The sequence below is a fragment of the Myotis nattereri genome (assembly GCF_964212035.1).
Source record: "Myotis nattereri genome assembly, chromosome: 6".
NCBI lineage: Eukaryota > Metazoa > Chordata > Mammalia > Chiroptera > Vespertilionidae > Myotis > Myotis nattereri.
In genome coordinates, this window is record NC_138081.1 from 41,064,781 (window position 1) to 41,090,547 (window position 25,767).

General features: G+C 36.3%; 1 protein-coding gene across 1 annotated transcript in view; it reads right to left on the bottom strand.

Annotated features, from left to right (window-relative positions):
* Positions 1-15,368: 15,368 nt before the first annotated feature.
* The window catches only part of ELOVL4 (ELOVL fatty acid elongase 4), a 34,855-nt gene continuing 24,456 nt past the window's right edge, over positions 15,369-25,767 (bottom strand). Inside the window, exons 2-6 of the mRNA XM_081094773.1 lie at positions 24,835-25,022; positions 23,464-23,544; positions 20,596-20,767; positions 19,453-19,580; positions 15,369-17,108 (exon numbers count right to left, since the gene is read on the bottom strand). Of these exons, the coding sequence (XP_080950899.1) occupies positions 16,836-17,108; positions 19,453-19,580; positions 20,596-20,767; positions 23,464-23,544; positions 24,835-25,022 (842 nt within the window). The 3' untranslated portion in view covers positions 15,369-16,835. The remainder of the gene's footprint in view (positions 17,109-19,452; positions 19,581-20,595; positions 20,768-23,463; positions 23,545-24,834; positions 25,023-25,767) is intronic.

A 25,767-nucleotide genomic window follows, 5' to 3' on the forward strand; every position in this document is an offset into this window, starting at 1 on the left:
CCAAAGTCAAATCATCTTCCATCACCATATATTTGGCCCCCTTAACCCTTTAGTACCCCCATCTCCTTTCCCTTTTGTCTGTGTCTCTGAGTTTCAGTTTTATTTCCTATACTAGTATATGAATGAAATCATATGGTTCTTAGCTTTTTCTGACTGACTTATTTCTCTTAGTGTAATATTCTCAAGGTCCAACCATGTTGTCACAAATAGCAGTATTTCATCTTTCTTATGGCTGAATAGTATTCCATCTTATATATGTACCACATCTTTATCCAATTATCTATCAAAGGACACTTTGGTTGTTTCCATGTCTTGACCACCATGAATAATGCTGCAATGAACAGAGAGGTGCATACTAGTATATCTTTGCAAATACATGATTTTGAGGTTTTGGGTATATAGCCAGGAAAGAGATTGCTGGGTCGTATGGTAGCTCTATTCTTAATTTTTTGAGGAATTGCCAGACTGCTTTCCATGGTGTTTGTACCAGTCGACATTACCACCAGCAATGAATGAGGGTTTCTTTTTCTCCACAACTGCTCCAACACTGGTTATTACTTATCTTGTTTATAACAACCGTTTTAACAGGGGTGAGGTGGTATCTCATTGTACTTTTAATTTGCATTTCCCTAATAGCTAGTAAGGTTGAGCATCTTTTCATATATCTGTTGACTATTTGTATTTCTTCTTGGGAAAAGTGTCTGTTCATGTCCTCTGACCATATTTTATTTTTGTTAATCCTCACCCAAGGATACTTTTTCCATTGATTTTTAGAGAGAGTGGAAGGGAGGGAAGGAGAGATTGAAAGAGAGAGAGAGAGAGAGAGAGAGAGAGAGAGAGAGAGAGAGAGACTGGTTGCTTCCCACTGGCACCCGACCAGGGCCGGAGATCGAACCTGCAACCCAAGTACATGCCCTTGACGGGAATCAAACCCAAGACCCTTCAGTGCAAGGTCCGGTGCTCTAACTACTAGGTCACACTGGCTAGGGCTATTGCCCATTTTTTAAATTGGATTATTTGCTTGGTGTTGAGTTGTATGAGTTCTTTTTATATTTTTGATATCAAACTCTTGTCAGAGCTGTTGCTTGCAAATACCATCTCTCATTTGGTTGGTTGCCTTTTTGTTTCGTTGACAGTGTTTTTGCTGTGCAGAAGCTTTTTTTAGTTTGATATAGTACCATTTCTTTACTTTTGCCTTACTTCCCTTGCCTTTGGGGTGAAATTCATAATATCGTTTCTAAGACCAAGGTCCATGAGTTTAGTACTTATGTTTTCTTCTATGTAATTTATTATTTCAGCAATTTAACCTTTATAACAATCTTAATAAGTTGTTGCAACTTTAATCATCACTGAAGATGTTTAAAATTAAGTGTTTGAAAGATATGCCCTGACCAGTTTGGCTCAGTGGATGGAGCATCAGCCTGTGGACTGAAGGGTCCCAGGTTCGATTCCAGTCAAGAGCATGTACCGTGGTTGCGGGCACATCCCCAGTGGGAGGCGTGCAGGAGGCAGCTGATCAATGTTTCTCTCTCATCGATGTTTCTAGCTCTCTATCCCTCTCCCTTCCTCTCTGTAAAAAATCAATAAAATATATTTTTTTAAAAAAGATAATCAGATGGTAGTGCAATTCCATAGCCACATCTACATATCTTAAGAAGCACTCACAGCAAATGCTTTACACAGTTGCCCCTTGAATAATGTGGAGGTTAGGGGCACTGTCCCCTACACAGTCTGAAATCTGTGCATAACTTTTGACTCCTCAAAAAGATAACTACTAATAGCCTACTGTTGACGGGAAATCTTACCAATTGCGCAAAAAGTTGATTAACATTTTATGTGTATTATATTATGTATTATTTCAATAAAGTGCGAGAAAAGAAAATGTTAAGAAAATCATAAGGAAGAGAAAATACATTTACATTATTTATTGAAAAAAATCCTCTCATCAGTGGACCTGCACAGTTCAAACCCATGTTGTTCAAGAGTCAACTGTATATAAATAAATGAAACTCTCAGATAAGATTTAATTTATTTATAGAACTTTCAGACCAAAATCAAACCAATGTATTAATTTGTACTAAATTTTTACAAAATCTATAAGACAAATATGAAATGACCTGCATATATGCCTTTTTTATTACTCTTCTCCATGTCACTTTTGTCCCTTTACCCTTACTAGAAAATAGTTAATATTGCACACCCACAGTAGTAAGAAGTCCTATTAGGTTATGGTGACCCACGCTCTATAATTCCATGAATAGAAAAAACAGACCTTTCTTCTAGTTGCATATAATCCTATCTAATAAAAGAGTGATATGCAAATTAACCATCACTCCATCACTCTGTCACAAAGATGGCGGCGGCCACGGAGCTGGAGCAAGCAAGAGGCTTGGGATGCCCAGGCGATGGAGGAAGCCAAGCTTCCCTCCTGTCCTGGCCAGCACTGGGCTCCACTCAAGGCTACAAAGTTTCAATTATAGAAGATTAATAAATCCCAGATACCTACTTCTAGCCCGCAGCCGTGGCCAGCCTGAAAACGGCCATCAGCCCCTCACCCAGGCTGGCCAGGCACCCCAGAGGGATCCCAACCCTCATCCGGGACACCCTTTAGGGCAAACCAGCCAGCCCCCACCGTGCACCAGGCCTCTATCCTATATAATTAAAGGGTAATATGCAAATTGACCATAACAGCAGAATGACTGGGAATGACTGGTCACTGACACACACTGACCACCAGGGGGCAGACGCTCAATGCAGGAGCTGCCCACTGGTGGTCAGTGCGCTCCCACAGGGGGAGCTCTGCTCAACCACAAGCCAGGCTGACGGCTACCAGTACAGCGGTGGTGGCGGGAACCTCTCCTGCCTCCTCAGCAGCGCAAAGGATGTCCGACTGCAGCTTAGGCCTGCTCCCTGCTGGCAAGTGGACATCCCCCGAGGGGTCCCAGACTGTGAGAGGGCACAGGCCTGGCTGAGGGACCCCTCCCTAGTGCACAAATTTTTGTGCACTGGGCTCTAGTATGTTTATAAAATCACAAGTTATCTCTATCCAGATTGTGTGCCCTAAAGAATGATAAATTAATCCAAAAAATATCATTTATCAAGACAGAAAATAAACCACAGAGAAAAATATTAGCAAAAGACATGTTTGCTATCCAAAATATATAAAATACTCTTAAAACTCAACAATAAGGAAATAAACACCCAATTTTAAAAATGGGTAAAAGACCTGCACAGACACCTTACCAAAGGAGATATACAGATGGCAAATAAGAATAAGAAAAGATGCTTCAGCTGTAGCCGGTTTGAGCATCGGCCGGCGGACTGAAAGGTCCCAGGTTTGCTTCCGGTCAGGGGCATGTACCTTGGTTGTGGGCACATCCCCAGTGGGGGGTGTGCAGGAGGCAGCTGATCAATGTTTCTCTATCATCGATGTTTCTAGCTCTCTATCTCTCTCCCTTCCTCTCTGTAAAAAATCAATAAAATATATTTTTTTAAAAAAAGAAAGAAAAGATGCTTCACATCATGTGTCATTGAAGAACTGCAAATTAAAACAACCATGAAATACCATTACACCTACTAGGATGGCCCAAATCCAAAACACTGGCAACACTAAGTGCTGACAAGGATGTGGAGCAACAGGAAGGCTCAGTCATTGCCGAGAGGAATACACAATGGTACAGCCACTTTGGGGGACAGTTGGCTTGTTTCTTACAAAAGCAAATATACTGCTACCACACAATCCAGCAATATGCTCCTAGGTATTTACCCAAAGGAGTTGGAAAGTTATGTCCATACAACAACCTGCATATGAGTGCTTTATAAAGTAGCTTTATTTGTAATTACACTTACATTCAAACTGTATGAGATTTATAGATGGTTATACAGGATAGTCATGATATTAGTAATGTTCTTTAATCCAGGGATCCATGGCAGGCACCTCTGGATTTAAAGTCATTAATTTCTATTATTGTCACACTGCTCGATCATGAGCCCTTAATCTGATTATCTCTCCTGCTATTCCAGCCAGAATTCTAGCTCTGTCTTATAACAAGTACAAATTAATTTCCAATATAAAACAATGAAAGTTAATATAGAAAAGTTTTAAAAATTTATTGTGTTATTAAATAAACTTTGAAGTCTTTAGTACCTTATTAAGAAATCATGCCATTTTCTTTAGTGATTTTCTTTGCTTGAATTTAAATTATGGTATATTAATCCATAATCAATAATATTGGGACAGCAGAGGTACAATGACTATGCCAATAACTCTTTAAATGGAAAGTTTTCCTCTGCACTGAAGATTTTATTTGCATCTCATTACAAACATTTTCCACAGGGCCCCCAAATTCAGAGCATCGTTGTATCTGGTTTGTGATAAATCATAATATGCTGGCTATGCTATATAAGTAACAGCAAACTGAGTCCTTTACTAAGCAATCAATATACCAGTGTATTATGGTGTCTTATTAATGGTTAATACAATCAATTCACAAGAAAGGCTCTACAATTTTTTAACTATAGCAAAACCATTTTAGAAATAGGATTTAAGCTGTGAAATAGAAAAACAAGAAGAAAATCATGAATTGCCTTAAATGAGTAATGAATAGTTTGTTTTTCTGAGGAAGATAATTTTTTTGAAGATGAATATAAAAAGTGATTGTTGATCACTTGCAATTAGAAAAAAGCTAGGGTATTAATTATCTCTTTTTTTTTTTTTTTTTTTTTTTTACTATGGAAAGAATAACAACCCTGCAAACTACCTAACTCTCCATATTACTGCCACAAAATAAGAATAAAAAATAAGAGAGCCCTACCAGGTTTGGCTCAGTGGATAGAGCATCGACCTGTGGACTGAAGGGTCCCAGGTTCAATTCCAGTCAAGGGCACATGCCTGGGTTGCGGGCTTGATCCCCAGTCTGGGGCGTACAGAAGGCAGCTGATCAATGGTTCTCTCTCATCATTGATGTTTCTATTTCTCTCTCCCTTTCCTTTCCTCTTTGAAATCAATAAAAAAAAAAATTTTTTTTAAAAATAGGAGAATTTTTATCAGATCTAAGGAATAATGAACTTTTAAGGAGATGCCAAGAAAAATTCAAATAATTCCTATTAAGGCATATCTATGAGCTAGGCACTGTACTAAATACTTTGCACAGGCATTCCTCAGAGATATTGCAGGGTGGGTTCCAGACCAACGCACTAAAGTGAATTGTAATCTTTCAGCTGGTGGAGGGTCTTTCCTTCAATTTGTAAAAAACACATCTGTGAAGAACAATAAAGCGAAGCACAACAAAAATGTATACAGGTATGCCTGTATACATTTTCCTGCTTAATTCTCATACACTATTTGAGTTAGATATTATCTCCATTTTACAGATAAAGAAACAGATCCAGAAAGATTAAGGAACTTGGTTTAATGTTGTATCAGTGACAAAGCTTCAAGAATACTTTCAAGAACTTTTTCTTTTTTAGATATATTACAGCGACCTCTGATTCAAAATGGGAGAGCAAGCTCACCTATCTATTTTCTATTTTTCTCAGCGCTCTATTTAAAATATAGTAAAATGTCTAACCCTACAATATCAGGGAGAATACGAAGAGACCAGAGCAGGTGGGAGATTTCAATAATTTTCTGGAAGATGGAAAGCAGGTGGTTAGACATTTTACTAGCAGGAGACAGAGTCGAGAAAGCCGCCACTGAGTCAGGTGCAGAGGTGGCTACTGTGGAGGAGGGAGCTGGCTCTCCCTCCGTAACCCCCAGAAAATGCCACACTGGTGGAGGCTGGACATGAGAAGTTGAGTTGAAAAAAGGGGGTTTGGAAAGCCTGTCTATGGAACAGCAAAAAGCTGTTACCTTACCATTACCTTCTACGACTCCCATGCACAAAATTCATAGCATTACAGCACTAACCTCCACTTTTTACACCCTCACTGAAACAAGTAAAGTTCTCTTGAAAAAGAATTTATGGTGAGAACTAAGGCAGATAGTAAGGTGCTGCTGGTGCCTCAAATTACAGTCCTTCTCATTCGCATTCTGGCTTTGAGGCCCCCAGTGTGGCAGCCAGCTTCTTGCCTAGCCACAGTGAAGTACAGCTTAGCAGACAACACCCTCTGCCATGAGCACACAGCTTCGAATCAGCTTTTGTCTGTGTCATGTTCAAGTATGAATGGCAAGTATGGATCACCCAGCTCTGAGCCAGAAAGACCAAGACAGATACACTAAACATTTGACCCTAATGCAAAGGTAATCCGGGAAGAAAAATAATTTTAAAAAATTCTCTAATTAAGAATATTAGAAACATTTGAGAATATGTTGCACTTGCAAAGCAAAAATAAGATGCTATGGGGAAATTTAAAATGTGATTGACTACTAGATAAAATGGGAAGGAATTGTAGGAAAAATAGAAGAAATTTTTCCTTCATTAAAAAAGACATTTTAATTTTATGTTTTTAAAATATATTTTTATTGATTTCAGAGAGGAAGGGGGAGGAAGAAATAGAAATATCAGTGATAAGAGAGAATCATTAAAATAGGCTAAGCGAAATAAGCCAGTCAGAGAAAGATAAATATCACATGATCTCACTCATTTGTGAAATATAATGAACAACATAAACTGATGAACAAGAACAGATCCAGAGAGAGAGAAGCATCAATCAGACCGTCAAACCTCAGAGGGATCTACCCCCCTTACCCCCACCCTCCATAGGGGGTATAGATCAACCAAACGACTTGTATGCATGCATATAAGCCTAACCAATGGACACAGACCAGGGGGGTGAGGGCATGAGTGTGGGGGGAGGCAATGGGGGGATAAGGACACATATGTTATACCTTAATCAATAAAGAAAAAAAATTGGCTGCCTCCTGCACGCCCACTACTGGGGATCAAGCCCGAAACCCAGGCATATGCCCTGACCAAGAATTGAACCATGACGTCCTGGTTTACAGATTGACGCTCAACCACTAAGCCATGCTGACCAGGAAAAAGACATATTTTTAAATTAAAAGATATTTTCAGGTTGCAGTCCATAGTAGTAACAAAGCCTTCTCTTACTATGTCCCCATTCAGAATGGGCAGCCTTATGGGTTTACTTGATAAGTGGGTCAAAGAAACACCCTCAAATGTATGTATGTTGTTTTAAAAGTTAAGTGAGACTTACCAATCATTCACCTCTTTAATAGTGATGGTGACAAAGTGTAGCAATTGTCTTCCACCAAAGAGAACAAAAAATCTCAACCTGCTACAGACCACTGGACTGCCAAAAATTTTATTTATGTCACAGCCCTGGAATTTACATTTTTCCCACTCTCCCACTCTTTGGCACACACGTTCCTTACCAAGGTATCTATGCTACTTGCTACCTCCTACACACATCCAATTAGTAGGATGGACCAAACCGATGTTTTATGGCATGATGAAACAAATAAGGTTCCTAGAATATTACCGAACACTGGAAAATCGGCATTGTCCTGAAGTAAGACTGTGAAGGAATACAGGTAAAAGAAACTACTTATGTTATCGCCTTATTGTAAAAGAGGGGGAAAATGTTTAACAGATTGATAGCTGACAACCAGATGCCAAAATTATGTTATTTGCTTCAGTTAATTGACAAACATCTGGAACAGCCATTAAACTTGAAGTTACATGATTAAGTAAATGATAAGCCACTGTCGTCTTCCAAGACTCTCCTATTTCTGCTCCAGTCAAACAGCAGAGTTAAATGGGCATATGATAAAAACTCATCAGCCCTGAATCTTTCATGCCTCTGATACTGGCATGAACCTCTGATACTCACCCCGAAATGTGGCATTACTTTTGGGCCACTGTTTCAAGGAGGGAATATTTTAGGAGTTTTGACTTCATACTGCATTAGCCCTCATTCCATGACATAAGAAACCAAAGTGGAGATTCAGCCAGAAGCTGAGAATGTCTAATCCAACTCTATCTACATTCGGGAATTGGAGAGGGTAGGCTTGGGGACCCTGGTCCCATGGTGCGATGGACTCAGGCCAAAACCGCATTTATCATCTGGCCTCTATAGCATCCATTTTGAAGGGGACCACAGTAGCAATTTGGGTGCCTAATGAGCAGCATCAGATCAGTGTCCCAGTAATCCCCCCAAAGTCTGCTTATTGCCGTTTGGTAAAAGCTAGGAGGAGAATTCATAGTATATCCTTGTGACATCGTCACAGGGGGTTTCCTTGTCGGGACCCAACATTCCCTTTATGGAAGAAGCTCTGGCCTATGAACTGGCTCAGGGATAGATATTGGTGAGGGACTGTGCCTCCCTATTGTGGTGACTCGAGCCAGGCCTGTGTTCATTAACCTTAGATACACAGATCAAGGAGGAGTTTAGTAGGTTGCCTATCTATTTCAGTCCTAGGGACATCATAATAAATTAACCACCACCATAAATACTCATGGACTAAGCTATTCTAATAACCACTCTGACTGCTGCTCATTACTGTAACCATGTCCACTTGTCTTTGGCATTTCAGCACTGCATGTGGCCCCTGGCACTCAGTAATACCATCACTCCTACTGAAGTCTGGGAACCCATTTCAGAGACAGCACCCTCCTCCCTCAGCATTCCAAAGGGCATCAGAATGTCACCCCAAAAGATGCCAATATGACAATAAGGATTATTTTGAGCTGAAGGCAACTGAGAAAAAGATGACACAGAAAAGCCCTCTGCCCTCCATCTGCCTCAAAGCAGGGCATATGTTTCCCTAGTGTAGCTCTTCTCCTCTCTTGTATCAAGAAAAGAAGACTAACTCCTATCACTGGACACAGAGATGACACTGCAATGAGTCTGCATAAACGAACCCTGTGAAAAACCCTTACCTGCCATTAGTTGCCCCCATATGCTTCCTAGCCACTGTTCCACAATTTATCAGCCCTAGAAGCCCGGGTGCATTCCTTTGTCTAGTTATTCCTCCACAATTTATTGCCTTTTGTTAAAATGGTATATAAGCCCCTGAATCTAACCACTTATTTGGGGTTTTCAGGTTTTTTTCTCCTGAAGCCCCCAAGCATGTAAAATTAAAAATATTAACATCAATACAATTTATAAGCTTTTTTTCCTGTTAATCTGTCTTTTGTCAGTTTAATTCACAGGTCTCAAGACAGAGGAAAGACAGAGGAAAGTCCCTCTAGAATCCCCAGCCTACAAAAAAATATGCACTACAGAATTTTTCAAAGACAAAGTACCAACGTATATTTACCAATGTTATTTCTCAAACACAGTGAGGGGATGGTCAAATGAGTTGTACACAATGAATCATCTCCAACATGCTAATTCCCTAAGCCTTTGGATTCCCCCCTCCACATTACTGCAATGAATTTCTAACATATATTTCAATTTCATGTAGGCTACCAATAATTCCAGGTTTTCGTTCAGCCACTGACAAGTCATCAAAGCTACTCCTCACTGTTGAGATATGTCCTCAAATTAAGAATTTCTGGTAAGTGCACCAATATTAATAATTTTAGTCCAATATAAAGATATGTTTCTTTCTGCTTTGGTTAGCACTCTTGGACTCTATTCCTACACATTTCTACAAGTGAAAATTAGCCAAATTCTATAAAGCTAAGCTATCTCCTCTCAGGGTAGATTTTGTATGTATCACCGTGGGCATGCTGTGATCTAATTCTCTTTACAGATCTGATGACATTGTAAGAGTAGAAGGCAGGCAAGGAAGATCAGCAACCTTTCGGAAGGTAACTTCCATGAGTGAAGTCATTACAGGACCTCAAGCAGCAAAGAACTAATGTCATCTAACAAGGGAGGAGGGCTGCTTTTCCTGGCCAGGGATATTCAATGAAATTTAGAGATTCGGGTTCTCAGATTCATCCAAATCTACCAAAATGTCCCCATTCCAATTCTTTGGGTCCCACCCTTTTCCAAAGAATGCCACAATTTTCACTTAGGAAACTACTGAGGCTGTGAACTTAAGTTGTAATTTTGCAACACACTTTGGCTGAAACTCTGGATCCTGTTTTAAAACATTTCAGATCTGTAGCTAGAAGATATAACAGGGCCTTTCAGGGTAGCCAAGAATTTCAAACATGAGTTAATATGGTTTCTGTAAGCTCTGCAGGGCAATCAGAAGTACCCATCTCACTCAAGTCTTGATATTACTTATTTCCATCACAACATTACAATGCAGCAGCCACTTGTTCTGTCAAAGGCTTTAGGTTCAATAGCTACAGTAGTGCCCCTTATCCACAACCTCACTTTCAGCAGTCTCAGTTAACAGTTGTCAACCTCGTTCCAAAAATATTAAATGAAAAATTCCAGAAATAAACAATTAATAAAGTTTAAATTACTCACCATTCTGAGTAGCATGATGAAATCTTGCACTGTCTCACTCCTTCCTTCCCTGAACATGAATCATCCCTTTGTCCAATGTCTTCACACTGTTCACATTTTATTCACTTGGTAGCATCTCTGTTATGCAATCCGTTGCTTAGTATCTGAGTGCTTGTGTTTAGCTAATCCTTATTTTACTTAATAATGACCCTAAAGCGCAAGCGTAGTGATGCTGGCAATTCCAATATGCCCCCAGAGAAGCCATAAAGTATTTCATTTAAGTAAAAGGGTGAAAGTTCTTGACTTCAGGGGAAAACAAATCATGCTGAAGTTGCTGAGATCTAACGAGTCTTCTCCTGGTGAAATTATGAAGAAAAAAAAATTCATGCTGGTTTTGTTGTTGCACCTCTAACTGTAAAAGTTATAGCCACAGTGCACGACAAGTGCTTAGTTAAAATGGAAAAGGCATTAATTTGTGAGTAGAGGATGAACAGAAGATGTGTTCCTATTGATGGCAACATGTTGAGCAAGAATGCATTGAGCTTATAGGAAGACTTCAGCAAGGAATCCCCTGAAAGTGATACCCACCTATTTGCCATATTGCCCGTAAGGAATGGCAATGGTTACAGAAATTCAGGAATAGTATTGGACTGCAAAATGTAAAAATTATTGGAGAGAACATTCACGTAACTTAAATTTTAGTACAGTAAATTGTTATAATGGTTCTACTAGTATCTTATTAGTTATTGTTATTTCTCTCTTATGGTGCCTAATTTATAAATTAAACTTTGTCATAGGCCTGTATGCATAGGAAAAAACAGTATGTATAAGGCTCGGTACTATCTATGGTTTCATGCATTTACTGGGGTTCTTGGACCACATCCCCCACCGATTAGGGGGAACACTATATTTCATTCTAAGTTACCATAGGTGAAAATCCAACTATTTTCTATGTGGAAAAGAGTATCATATCTCCCACATGTCATGAAATTATCACTCAACTAGGACAGATACCCAATTCCATAGTATTATCTTTGCTAGTCTATTTTCTGATCAAATTTTGGTGCTGAATACTTAGTGAGGTATGGTTCACCACATAAAATAGATATCACTCAAGGCATTTCGTCAAGTAGAAAGTGCTTTCATGAAAAGAATTATATGCTTATAAGATTAAGGTAAACTGGAAGAATGAAAGTCAGAAGCCACCCCTAGTCTTTGACTTCAAATTCATACGACCACATCTGCTGTGATTGCCATCACCATGACCACTGACTGCATTCACAGAATTGGTGCCAGGATAGTGGAGCATGTAGTTTAGCTGCCAACACTTACATCAAAAATTTAAATCATGAGTTCATATTGTGTATATAATTACATTCCTATATAATGTGATTACATTATATAGGAGGATTGCACCCACCTCCCTCTGTCTTCCAAAAATTTCATAAGTGCCTCCGACTGACAGAACCCAAATTTGTGAGAGAATCTGAGAAATGTCATTTTTAGTCCTCCAGACACTGTAATACTGGGGAGGGAAGGAGAGTGTATAAAGGGGATAAAACTGGATTTGTAGAGCCAATAAATATCTAGCACACTAACCTACAGAGGGTTTTCTGAAGTGGTTAATATTTAGGGTAGACTCTAGGTGTGAACTCCAAATCTCATCTCTAAAGATGTTAGAAATTTATTCCCCAAATTCATCTGGCTGCTCTTTTGCCTCAAAGGCTCCCTTACTCCTTTTCTTTCTGGAAAAAAACACCAGACACCACGGTTGCAAGTATGTAATAATGACAATAATAATTCAAGCATAACGAGAACACTTAAATGTGATGAATAAATATAGCTTTATCAAGCAGTTATTTATTCTTTTGTGACTCTATAACATCACTATTAAATTTTCACTGAGAACTGAACTGAGAAAATATTTGAAATCCAACTGTATGTTACAGATAATAAACACCAACTATATAACATGCTTATTAAGATGTAAATGCTGAATTTGATTCCAGATTTATTACTCAGAACACAGGCCACATTCAAAGGTGAGGTGTGAATGTCACTAACATAATGCTACCTACCAGGCAAGACTCATCATCTACCCACCCTCTCATTACCAAATAGGTAGGTAATCACTGTTCTTGAAAGACTGGTTCTAGGATAGCTCCTCACAGGGAGGAGAAACTTGGTTAAATATAATGCATCAGGGATGACAAAGGAATTTCAACTGGATGTTTCCTTTTTCCGCACGGCAAATTTAAAGACAAAATATAAAACTGATAAAAAGAGCAAACTAACTGGCTTCTCGAAAATAGCAAAAAAGGGATTCAGAGACACCTGGGGACTGACAGAGTACACAAACTGTGCATATGGACTGACAGAATACTCTCAGTAGTTAAAAATACATATGGAGTGACAAAATACTCTTTAAACTCTTGTAGTTAAATTGGGAAATACCCAATAATTCCAATTTTATCTTTTCAGAAATGGCTGAATTATTTAAACCTTCCACGGTTTTTCATTTAAGAATGGCTTTTAATTTGGTCATCGTTTCTATGTACATGTTCAAGTACAATGTGACCTTCTGACAGCTTCATAGGATTATTGTAATTAGATAGATAGGTAGATAGGTATTAGGTGATGTGTTTCAGCATGTATTTATTCTCAGAGGAAATACTTTAAGAACACATTCCCTGGGAAAACCTCACCAATCAGAATGGGAAAAATAAAATTCTAGTTGAATTTCTATTTAAGAACAGATGGATCTCCAAGGAATGGAGGTATGAAGGAAAATTTGTTCACATGTGGACATGTAAATATGACTTTATGTGGTAAAATGAAGAAGACAAAGGAAAAAGAAGACATAAGATCTGGGTTGTTTTTTGTGTTGTTTTTTTTTAACCAGTAGGAAAAAAGTTTAATTTCTCAGGATATAGCAAAAGCTAGACCTGTAAGCCTAGAAGAGCTCTAAGGGGGAATGCAGATCAACCCTTGCCTACCTAAAATTCCTGTGAACCATCTACAGACAGCTTTGACCACCTTCTTCAGTAGGTCACAATGCTCTTTCAGTGATTTATTCTAGAATCCGTCTTCAGATGGTAGTGGTTCTCTATGTCAATTATAATTTTTAATTTAGATCTTTGAATCCTTCAGGAACATAGAGTTATGTTCCATCCTACTATTTAACATTTTTTTTTAAATAATAAAATTAAAAGCTGTGCCTTCCCTTCATATTTGTATTAGGAAAACCAATTTCTAATACTTGCATGATTTGTAGAGTTTGGAAACAAGAAATCTGCTTCTATTTCTCATCCTTTTTACAATTCTACTTCTGGTTCAGATATCATCTGCCTAAAATACCTAAGATTAAACATGAATTCCAAAATAAAGGACTTGTTCCCCAAGGTTGCTGCATCAAAATTGCTTACATGCAGAGTGGCAGGTGACCAATCTCAGTACACAGGTTTTATGGCTACTGCGACGATGCTGGGCTCCTGTGTATGCAGCTCAGCATCTTGGTGTCTCTCAACTCTGCAGACCTATTGACCATCCAGCAGGATCCTAAGTCTAAGACCCCTTGTCTGTACTGAGCACCCACTTTACATCCGTACATCTGCAGGCATCTTTTTCTCAATAGGACAGCTATGAATGCAGCTGGCTGAGAGTAAGGCTATGAGGAGGAAAGAGCCAAGAGTGTGAACAGCTCAGCTTGATGTAGCATTTTAATGAAGGTGAGATAAAGTTCAGCATCAATAGTCAATACACAATGCCTAAATTGTCATATTATGAAATGGGTAGGACATCAAAAATCACTTCCACTTCTAGATTCTTTCTTATTTATAGGGAAACTGAGCTGCTTATATGAAACAAACCTGTAAATTAAAATATTCCCAATAAACTGCAAAATATGGCAAGATTCCATGTTCTAAAGTGTGAATATAATAATCCATATGAAATAATTTTGAAAGCCCAAAGAGTGTGTAGAAAGAGAGAATGACTAAATTAATAATACTAATACTGAAATTAGTCATTGGTCAGTGTCCATCAGCAAAACAGAGTCAAGAGTAACATAGAAAAGGGAAAGAAGAGCTACAGTCATCGACTCTATTAGAAAATGCACTGCCACATGCTTCAGGTGTTTCTACTCAGTAAAAATATTTCATAAAATCCCTGCTTTCTATGTAAGAAAACACTTCTGTAGTTAGGGACAAAGTTTTACCAAAAATAGGATGCAATCCTCCTTCAATGACTTTTAAGTATGAAGCATGCACCTTAGTGTGATGGTAGAGATATTATGAAAGCAACTAGAAAAGGTTATACTTATAACATCTTAAAATCATCTCTGATAAGGTACAGTGAGAGCTAAATGATTTACAAAAAAGGACACAAGAGCCTCCCCCCACCCCTCCCCCACTGTATTTTTGGCTCAAAAAGAAGCTCATAGAATTTGAAAGTGTTAAAGCTTACATTTGAAATGACAAATGTAAGACTAATTTAGAAAAAAAATATGTTTTGTGTCTGGATCCAAAAGCAACTAATTTTTAAAGTAAAACTATGCTATCATAAATTTTTATCAGAAATTGTAGACATCCAAGTTCTAATTTCATTTCTTTTCTGCATTAGAAATTGGCGGCAGAATTTAGAACTGAAGTGAATAAACACCAATCTAGTAGATAATTTACCTTATAATAAACTGACTAACAAAATGTCATTTTTCCCACAGCAGTATATTTATTGTGCTGAAATCAGGTAGCAGGGAACAAATAGCTCTGGGGAACCAGTACAGAATGTTCACAAAGATTTACAAATCTCTAGTCATTACACACTGAGCAGCAAAAACACAGGTGCTGAATCCTCTTAGACCAAACAACTATATTTCTTGCAAATTTTCTATAATTTTCATGACTGCATACCTTTTGGGGGAAAAGTGTGTAATTTTAATGCACAATAAATATTTTAAAGTTTACAAATATTCTGAAATAGTTGGTCTGCACAAACAGCATACATCCTGCACATGCAGTTTTGACATCTTGAGATGCTTAGAAAGATTCATGCTCTCGTTTTTGTTTTTTTTTTGTTTTTTTTTGGGAGGGGGGAGAGGTTACATTTTCTCTTCCCATAATGATTCCTGTGCAACACCCCTAACAATTTGACCTATGTAATAAGACACTGTACAACTTCTCTTTCTTAGTGAATTTCCAGTTGTTCATTTACATTACATGAAATACTTCATTTGTAAACAGCAAATTTAACTTTCTGATTCTGACTACTCTCATTTTTATTCATTTTGTGTCTTAACAATTAACACCTTGTAACAATCAAGCACTGAATTTAATGATTTTTTGAGCACCAAGGAGCCAGGAATATTGCACCAAAATGGGTTTACACTTCATATCTAGTTAATAAATAAGACCTTGCAACTCTGTCACAAGAAAAATATCACTCCAAAATTAAACACATTGAAAGAGAAGAATAGTTTCACAGAAAAATTTGGTGTATGCCCATTTGTAAAAAAGCAAAAAAAAAAAAAAAAATACTAGTGGATTGGATAGTCAATATTAAGATCTACAATAGAGGACTCCTTGATTTTTTTAATTAAAATTTATTTAATTTTAAATGTTCTTTCCAACAGAAGAGGTAGGTATATTTCCACATATGAAAAATCGGTTAACAGCCGCAAATCAAAACATTAGAAGTCTGGTAAAAATCAACATACTGTCTCCTAACAGCACATGAATGTAACTATTTATGATGTCACCAATAAAGACATGAGTTGTTTCATGTTCCAATCAGACAATAATCTTAATTTTCATAATGTATTTCTGATAGTCATAGAAATATTGAAAGGCTGCCTTTTCACAAAAACTGTTTCCCGCAGTGATTTGTGCCACAAGTCACGGTGACCTCTGGGTCACCAGACAGGATTTTACTGTAATTCTTTCTTATTTTCACCAACACCATCATCATCAAGCCTCTAAAAGTCTACAGAGATCATCAGATTTTAAAAATTTAATTACAACCACAAAGGTATATTCAAACCAGAGGTGGAGAGATTCGATCATTCCAGTCAGCAAACGAATTCAAATGTGCAAATTTTAAAGTATCTGCATTTCTAGCTTTGGACCAGCAAATGTATAGTAACTGATTTAATCAGTAGGTAATTAGTAATTTAGCCAAAAAACTCATAAAGACTGTGTTTCTGTGATCATCGGACTGAAGAATAACTGCATGTAAGATACATGAGAAATTTCATGCAATAGACAAACGATGCCTCCAAAGTCACATAACAATTGCTTTGGTCTGGACAACATGAAAGCTAATAAAAAAAATGTTTAAAATAAAAACTTCATAAATAAAACATCTGGGTATCATAGTTAACACTTTACTCAATCTAAAGGTCACTAATACATAAGAGCACATTTGCCATTTTTCTCCCCACCCCAAACCCTCATTTGCTTGTTTTCCCTGAAATTTTATCTGAAATGGGAGCTTCCTCACTGTCAACAGCAGTTAAGACCTTGTTCAATTTACTCTCCTTTTGCTTTTCCATTTTTCTGCTTTTTGCCATTTTCTATCACCAGTTTTTCTGATTTGTTCACACCATTGGCTGAAATACCATTCACAGCTGTTTTTCCAGTGTTTGATTTCTTAGGCTCATTATATGTCCGAATGTAGAAGTTGAGAAAGAGAAATATGAAGCTGATTGTGTAGGCAATCAGAGCCCAGTGCATCCACTTCGGGAAGGGGCAATCCGTGTAAAGAGACATTGCTGTGTGTCCAATGGTCACAAAGAACTGAACCTGGAAAACAGAAGCAAATGCATAGCAAACAACTTCAGAATCTTCTAGATAGCTGACAGGCCCAAATTCTGCCTCCTTATCCAAAGTTTAACAGTTCTCTGGCTCCCACTCCTGGCTCTTGCTCATTCAGGTAGCTGCTCAAACGCCTTCTCCTCAGCAAGGCTTCCTGATGACTAGAACTAAAGTGCTTCCACCCAACTGGCCATTTCAATCTCATTCACCAAAGGGTTTTTGTTTTGTGTGGGTTTTTCCTTTATAAGAATGACAGCTATCAAAAATTGACTTCTGGATCACCCATCTTTCCACTTGTATGTAACTCCAAAGGGCAGGACACTGTTTTTGCTATGATGATTCCTGAGTCTTTGGCACAGTGTCTGGACTCAATGAATATCTGCTGGATAATAATCCTATATAATAAAAACATAGTATGCAAATTGTCCCAACAGGGAGTTCTTCTGGGAGTTCAACTGGGGGCAGGGCCAACCGGGGGAAGGGAGGGAGGCCCCGGAGGGCAGCTGGCAGCCACTAGGATCCCTACCAATGCACAAATTTCATGCATTGGGCCTCTAGTGAATAATATCATCTAATGAGAGAGAATATCAGTGGCCTAAGAGAGTAAAGTAATAGTATTGGAGGCTCTTCAATTTTGGTGTTGCTCCCACATTTTAGACCTATTTCTTTCCACAAAATTGTCAGTAAATTGGTATCTATAGTTTTAAAATGAACTTCTTACAAAATAGCAGGCAAGTAATAGGCATTTGAATTAACACTATTCTTTAAAAGCTAAGATCTTTGGTAAAATTTAGTAGGTAGTTGAAAATAGTGCAAAAAGAGAGAATCACTTTCAACTTGAAGAGTTTTTAAAAAGAGAAAAACCAAAATTAAGATGCTTTTAATTAAGATGAGGCAAATCAGTTTAAATTCAAATATATTAATAAATGAAAGGTTCTCAAGATAAAAATTATGAATTTCATGGTGTTAACCAGTGTTATGTATTTACAAGATCAGCCTACATGATTATCTGTTGTGAGAACTGGAAATACACTACCTTTCATAAATTAACATCCTATTTGGAATGGACTTTTGTGGTTTCTCTTTAAGGATATCATTATCAGTATTATTATATCAAATATTATTAAAGTAATTTATTCCAGGTAAGCCCCAAACTTATATCACGCTAAACACTTTAAAAATTTTCCATGGCAAATCCAGATTTTAAGAACTTTTGATTTCACAATGGTTCTTGAACTGGCATCACCGAAAAAGGGTGTGTCTGTGGGTGTGACTGAGTACAGCATCGCTCAAGGAGAGTCAGGTGCAGGCTCCAACAAAATAGGTATCAATAGTTCATGTGATTTTTGTAATCTCTTCATTTTCTTGGGACCACTTACTAATTACTAAGAGAAATAAATTACACAAACTGTATAAACAGCTTACACAAAAACTGAAGGAAGCTTCCTGTAGCATTTTAATTACAAATGAATCCTTCACACCAGCATTCGCCAAAAGTTGTGTTTCCTGTTTGGTTAGCCAGCTGTTTGGCAACTTAAAGCAGAGATGGATAATATTTCCAAATGTGATTTCACTGATAAAATTGTGTGCATGCTATGATTAAAGCAAATTATAATAAATTCCAAGGCTTGAAGAATACTACCAGGTTGGTCTGGGTTTCCAGTTTCATTATTGGGCTAGTGCCTAGCTCTGAATGTTACACTGAAGCACCCAAATGCTATATGAAGTCCTACTGGGAATGTGCTGGAAACTGTCTACTCCAAAGACTAGCAATTGAAAATACTTAGCTCTGCTCTCTGAGTAATTGGTGTTGGAGAAATAAGAGGAGTTCTCCAGTCCTTGTTCCCTTCCTTTACCTCAACCCTTTCTTGGCTCTATGCCTTTTCTTCAACTTTTATTCTAAATGTATGGGATTTGTTAACAATTACTGAGAACTGGAACAGCAAACAGGATGAAGAGAAAAATAATATTTTAAGTAAATATTTTTAAAATCACCTAAGAAAGAGTTATATTATTTTTCTAGACATATATGAGTCTATGTACTTTGTGGTGTGCTTAGATCTTTACTCACCCACTTCACAGATATTTATTTTTAAAGAATATTCTCTTAGACAAGAGCTAGTCTAGTCTTTTAAAGACATTTAAAAAGCAAGTGGCCATAACCCATAAGTCTATGAACAGGTAGCTCAGAGCCAAGCAACCTCAACTCCCAAAGCTGGCTCATAGAGTTGAATTTCTAATAGAAAATTGTCAAAAATCACTCAGCACTTTACAATAAACTCAAACATGTTCAGTGTTGCGCCAGAAGAAACTTTAGAAGCATTTTACTCACCAGTTGCAACATGGTCAGGTATCGTTTCCACCACAGATACTTCTGAATCCATGGGCCAAATGCAGTTAGCCCATAGTATGAGTACATAATCACATGAATGAAGGAATTCAGCTGGGCTCCGAAAAATGCTTTAAAAAAAGAGGAAATTACAAGTTAGAGAAAATTTTATTGGTCAATAAACTATTTGGATATGAAACAAATGAGTCTACTTTATTTCCTAACAATCTTGAGTAAAGATTAGGAATAAATGTTGTAAAATAGTATTATTGAAAAGCTTTCTCGTCAGAGCATGCTAGATATTTTTAATGTTTACACTCAGGTTTTAACATATAAAATGGATGTTCTCCAAATGCAAAGGACTTTCAAAATAGTGAGCTTTCAAGTGGGGTACTCCAGTAGTTTAAGTGGGCCCCAATATAGAATTACCTGTATTACTTTTCATCCTATTATTCTTGAGGGGGGAAGTCATGGTACATATAATGGTTTAAGTAAATTTTCAAATGTCTCATTATTGCCTTTAGATGTGCCAATATAAATACCTACAAAAATATTTCTTAGGCTTCTAAATAATTTTAAGTGTGGTGAACTGTACTATAATGTCTTGTACCATGGGTCCTCATCAGAGGAATGTAAATCATCTTCAATCTACAGGCATCTGAAAAGCTAGAGGCAGATCTTAGCCAAACTATGAATTCAGATTATCTTTAACATTAACAAAGCAATATATAATTTCCTTTGGGTAAGAATCAACATGCTGATTTTACGGCATATTATAGAGCAGGAGTGGGCTCTTGGCTTAAACTGGAATGGAGCCTTCAGACTGAGAAGCTCTATCTTGATATCCTTTGGATGAAAACTACTGGAACTGCTCCTCATCAAAATATTATTTTCTACATTTATAATTATTTTATGCTCATCTCTGGGGCAAATCTTTAGTGTTAAAGTAGTCACAGGCAAAAAGTCACAGGCAAGTAAAGCTAAAGCTTTACTTTCTTCAAATTTCTTTACAATGAAATTAATACAGAAATAATCATGAAAGCAAGTTAAATTATGGACCAACTCAAATTCCCAGGTTCTCATTACTTTCCATCCAACATATTTACATAATTTAATAAATGCAGATATGTTTCTGAAAATGCTCACCTTGTCCCCCTGCGACCCACTTAATTCCAATCCACCACAATGTAAACATTGTACAGTGATGATATACATGAAGGAAAGAGACTTGGTTGTTTTTCTTCCTTAGGATAAAAAACACTGTGTCCAAATACTCAATTCCTTTAGATACAAAGTACCACCACAGAGCAGCAGCTATCTGTATAAAGAAAGAAAAGCATTATTATTGGTATCATCATATAGTTTTCTACTCATTGTATACAAGTCCTAAATAATTTTCACTACACAAAATGTACGAGGAATGAAATCATTTTTGCTTAAGAAGGTGTGAAATCTAGGCATCTACCCATGGGGGGAAAATGAGAAAGACCAGAGTCCAAATCTGTTTCTACTCTGTACTAACAATATAGAAAATATTTCATGATACATAGCTGGATCCACACAGTACCAAACTGCTGCAGTACCAAGAGCTGTAAATACATTCACATTGCTATGTTTTTCAATTTGGTAAAGAAACTGAGGCATTTACTTTGTATAGGTACATTGCACTTCAATCGTTCATGCTTAGTCTATATTATACTTCATATTCTTGTAAGTACGTTTATGGATAGCAACCAGTCTCTGTTAGTGTCTATCTCTCTCTCTTTCACTTTAACACATGCAACAAAGTACCTAATCACAGAAGTATGCATTAGGCAGTAAAATCTTTAAAATAGCAGATTAAAATAAATAAACAGAAACAACAAACATTTCCTAGGTCATAAATATAATCCTGCTTACATAAATAAGTCTTTTCTTTGGGGGGCTCTAATTAAGACACCAGATGGTACAGAAGGATTACTATACTGCTGAGATTAAGGAGCCAAGGATCCAGTGAGAGGTGACCTCTGTATATATGTTTTAAAGTATTTTAAAGAATTCTATTATAACAGAAGCCTAAACTCAACTTTTTATGTCAAGTACTTTTTGTGATATATGCCTTAGGGAGTACCTAACTGAATAAACCTTTGTGTGTCAGGTGTTGTCTAACAGATTCATTCATAGGCTTAGACGTTTTAGAGTTAACAGATCCCTTATTTTATCCCTGCACCTGTTGGATAGCATGGGGTTTTGGTTGTTTGTTTTTTCTTTTGAAAAACAAAATTACATAAAGTGTGGGCCAAAGAGAAAATAAAATCTTTTATTTACAGATTGAGAATTATTCACTGAATTTGCTTGCATAATAATATGGTTAAAAATAGGCTTAAAATAGTTAACTACTCACAGCAACACAATATATTTAATATTCACTATTATGTTAGTACCTTAAAATAAAGTAACCATTTTGGCATAGTAAACTTTACCTAGAAGGTAAAAGATAATGCCTTATCCTCCCCCCAAAAAAACTGGGCCTCTAAATTAGCCACAATTTATGAATAGTAATAAATAATTCCTATCTTTCATTTGCAAACTGTATTAGATACCTTTGAATAGCTACATCAAACTGAAAAGTGATACTTCTTGGCTACATAACAACAAATACAAAAACAAGTCTCTGAGTAAAATATTTATTCTACTACATCTAATATTAAGAGGAGAAGAGACAGGGAGGAAAATTTCACATGCAATCTGTTGCGAAACTCTGGTTCTCTCTCCTCCTAGTTTACAGTCTCACAATAGCTAATTTCTTGAAGAAGTGACTGGTTATGCAGGCCAGGGCGATATTTTAAATCTTTATCTTAAAAATATTAGTTTGTTGTTTCACCCAAGGGGTTTTTCTAAGTGCAGTCCTAAAAGAAAGCAAGTTAAACACTTTTTCCTTTTCTTCTCCCTGAGGAGGTTCTCTGACAATATGGTTATCAGAAAATTTTTTTTTCCTAGCCAAGAAATTTAAATGAAGTATTCCCCTCATCCTTTTCAGTCATACCACAGGTCTGATTTTCTTGCCTCCCATTTGTTACATGACTATTGTTTGCCTCTGCCACCATTCACAAGAATGTCAACTCCATAAAGGCAGGGTTCCCCTGTCTTTTCCGTGTCTTCAGTGGCCCTCACACTATCTGCATATAATTGATATTCAGTACACATATGCTAAATGAATAAAACGAATTATGACAACCAAAGGAGTGATTTTTTTTCATCGGCACATAAATCTTCTAATAAGGAAATGAAGGCATGGACATATCATAGTAAGTACATTAAAGCAGTTTGATCTTGGATCTTGATGACTATTGATATTTATATTATCCAACCCCAATTCCAAAAAGCTAGTGTTTTCAAGGGAAGCTACTACATATCACATTATTACTACGTATATTACATGTAACATAAAACATATAACATGTTTACATGTTTTATGTGTGTATATCTTTAAATATGAACCACAAACACAAGAGCAGTTTGATAAATACTTAATAAAATAACTATTATTTTTTCCATTTGAATAAAATGGTAAATTTATTAATGTAGGTGATTAGAGAGTAAAATATGGTAACATTCTATTACTATTGGTTTATTTTTCTGCAAATATAATAAAAACTGAGTCTATACCTATAAAAATTGTGGTATACTATAAAACATCTGTTTTTCCTCAGACCTTCTTAACAAAAAATTAGAATCTCTTTATGAATTTCTATTCTTGACCAAAAACAACAAAAATCTAAAATATCTTTACATTAAGCATAGAACTTTTTTTAAAGTACTGCAATCTAGTAACCCAACATGTATTCACACTCACACACCAAATGCAAAACACGGTAGGTAAGAAAACAGATTTTTAATTATGTACTTGAAAAAAAAATAGCTTTACTGACACAAAACAATCCCGTACACTTCTACCACTATATAAAAGTATGTTTTTCACAGACTGGAGACTATAAAATTAAATCTTCTGTGGTTAAGAGTTAATGTACTTACCCTGACTTCATTAACATTATCAGAATAATCCACACTCTGGCAAATATAGCTATATCCTGCTTTATAGGATGCCGTGAATAACTGGAAAAAAAGGGAATAACATTGGGAGTAAAGTTTTAGTAGATACAGCATTTAAGAGCCCTAAATACAATATGCAATCTTTGAAATTATTTTTAAAAGTAATATTATCTAAAATATTTCAAATGCATTAAATATTTAATGTGTTGGAATATTTACAATTTACTGTCTCAATTTTCTGAAACTGAGAATAAATTAAAAATCACATGTAATTTTTGGACTAAGACATCAATTCTATCTACTTCATAATATTAAGAGAAATTTTGATTGACCATTCCTCAGATCTAAGAGTTGTATTGATTTTTATTCTTGATCTCAAGTGGTTTGTATCTAACAAATTAGGTAAAAGTACCAAATAAATAAAAGGTTTTTACCAAGTTGAGATTCCGTAGCCTAAGTTGTCAATTAAAGAATTTGCTAGTGCCAAGAAAAGTATACAATGATTAGTAGCAATAGTTGTATAACAGTGAACTCATTTTACCTTCAATCCAAATTACAATGACATTATATAATAGGATTTAATTTGAAATTGGTATTTTACATCTGCATAGTTTGATCAGTTACGAACCTGAAACTGCTGAGTAAGAATTATAAATAAATATGTGCAACTATTTACTGAGTACTTAATATGTGCTAAATACTATGCAAAAGTTACTTCACTTTTATCTCTGATACCCTAGGCAGTGATGGCGAACCTTTTGAGCTCGGCGTGTCAGCATTTTGAAAAACCCTAACTTAACTCGGGTGCCGGGTCACATATAGAAATTTTTTGATATTTGCAACTATAGTAAAACAAATTTTTATTTTTTTGATATTTATTTTATATATTTAAATGCCATTTAACAAAGAAAAATCAACCAAAAAAATGTCATAGGTTGGCCATCACTGCCCTAGAGGTAGGTATTTTCCCCATTTGTGGGAAAATGAGTCTCAGAAAAGTTAAATAATTTCCAATGTCAGAATAACTCATAAGGGTTATTTCAGAACCCAGTCTGCCTACTTCAAAATTTCCTTTAAACACCTGTCCTATACCTTATGTATGTTTTATATTTTTATTGTCCAAAAATGGAAAATGTCAATAATATAAAATTTACTTTTAGAGCAAGCATGTCAAACTCGTGGCCCACGGGTCGCATGCTTCGTTTATTTGGCCCATGTTAGCCTTTGAGTTTGACATGCTTGCGAGTAACTAAGGTACTTTGTGGTACAATGTTACAATGATGGTTTTACATATTCTCTTTTTTTAATTTCCAATAACCCAGGGGAAATATAAAGTGAGTTTAGTAAACATACCTCTCTGAAGATAAAAAGATTAAGCAAAACCATCCCAAAATTATAGACAATGAGTACTAAGCGCATCTGAAAAGGTTCTCTGGCCTTCATCCACTTTGGGCCCAGCCACACGAACAGGAGATAAAGAGTACTTATACAAAGCGTAGGCCATGGAGACTGCATTAGAGGCCAATTTTCCACACGTTTATCTACAGGGAGAACAAAATAACATAAAATTCATTAAACAATATGTTTTATAAAATGAATTTTTTAGGAATTGTGTTTCAACTTGGTTTTCCGAAATTGACCAAATACAGATCATTGTCCTCTGAGTCCCAACAAAAATACATGACATAAAAACCAAAGAAACAAGACGAAGTCTTGTGAGCAGCTTTGAAAACGAAGTTTTGTTACTTATGTCACATGTTAGGTTTTACAGAGAACCTAGAGAACAAAGACAAGAAATAAAGCTTACTAAAAATATAGAACAAACTTGGGATGAGATGACAAGTTAATGAGACACTTCATAGACAGAAAAATACTTTAAGGAGAAACTTGTCTTCCATATTAAATGTGAAATTTATCAGTGCAGTTTGGAAGTTGCTCCCTCCTATGTTTAAGACAGGAAAGAATTAGTAAACTGAAGAGGTGTGGAGCAATAAAAGCCATTTCCTGGGATATTTCTGGATACTGAAGACAAAAGTAGTTATATTTGGGATATTAACTTAGAGATCATTACAGTTCTATAATTTATTTAAATGGTAATCATCATATTCAAGACATTTTTCCAAAATTTTCCTTGAGAATATGAGTCTACTTTTTTACCCATAAACATAACCAATTTATAGTTTTTCTCTAAAGCTATAAATCATTTACTTTACATATGTGTAAATATATATATAACACACTATTTCATTTAAAATAAATAAAGTGTCCTTAATATTGAAATAGGCA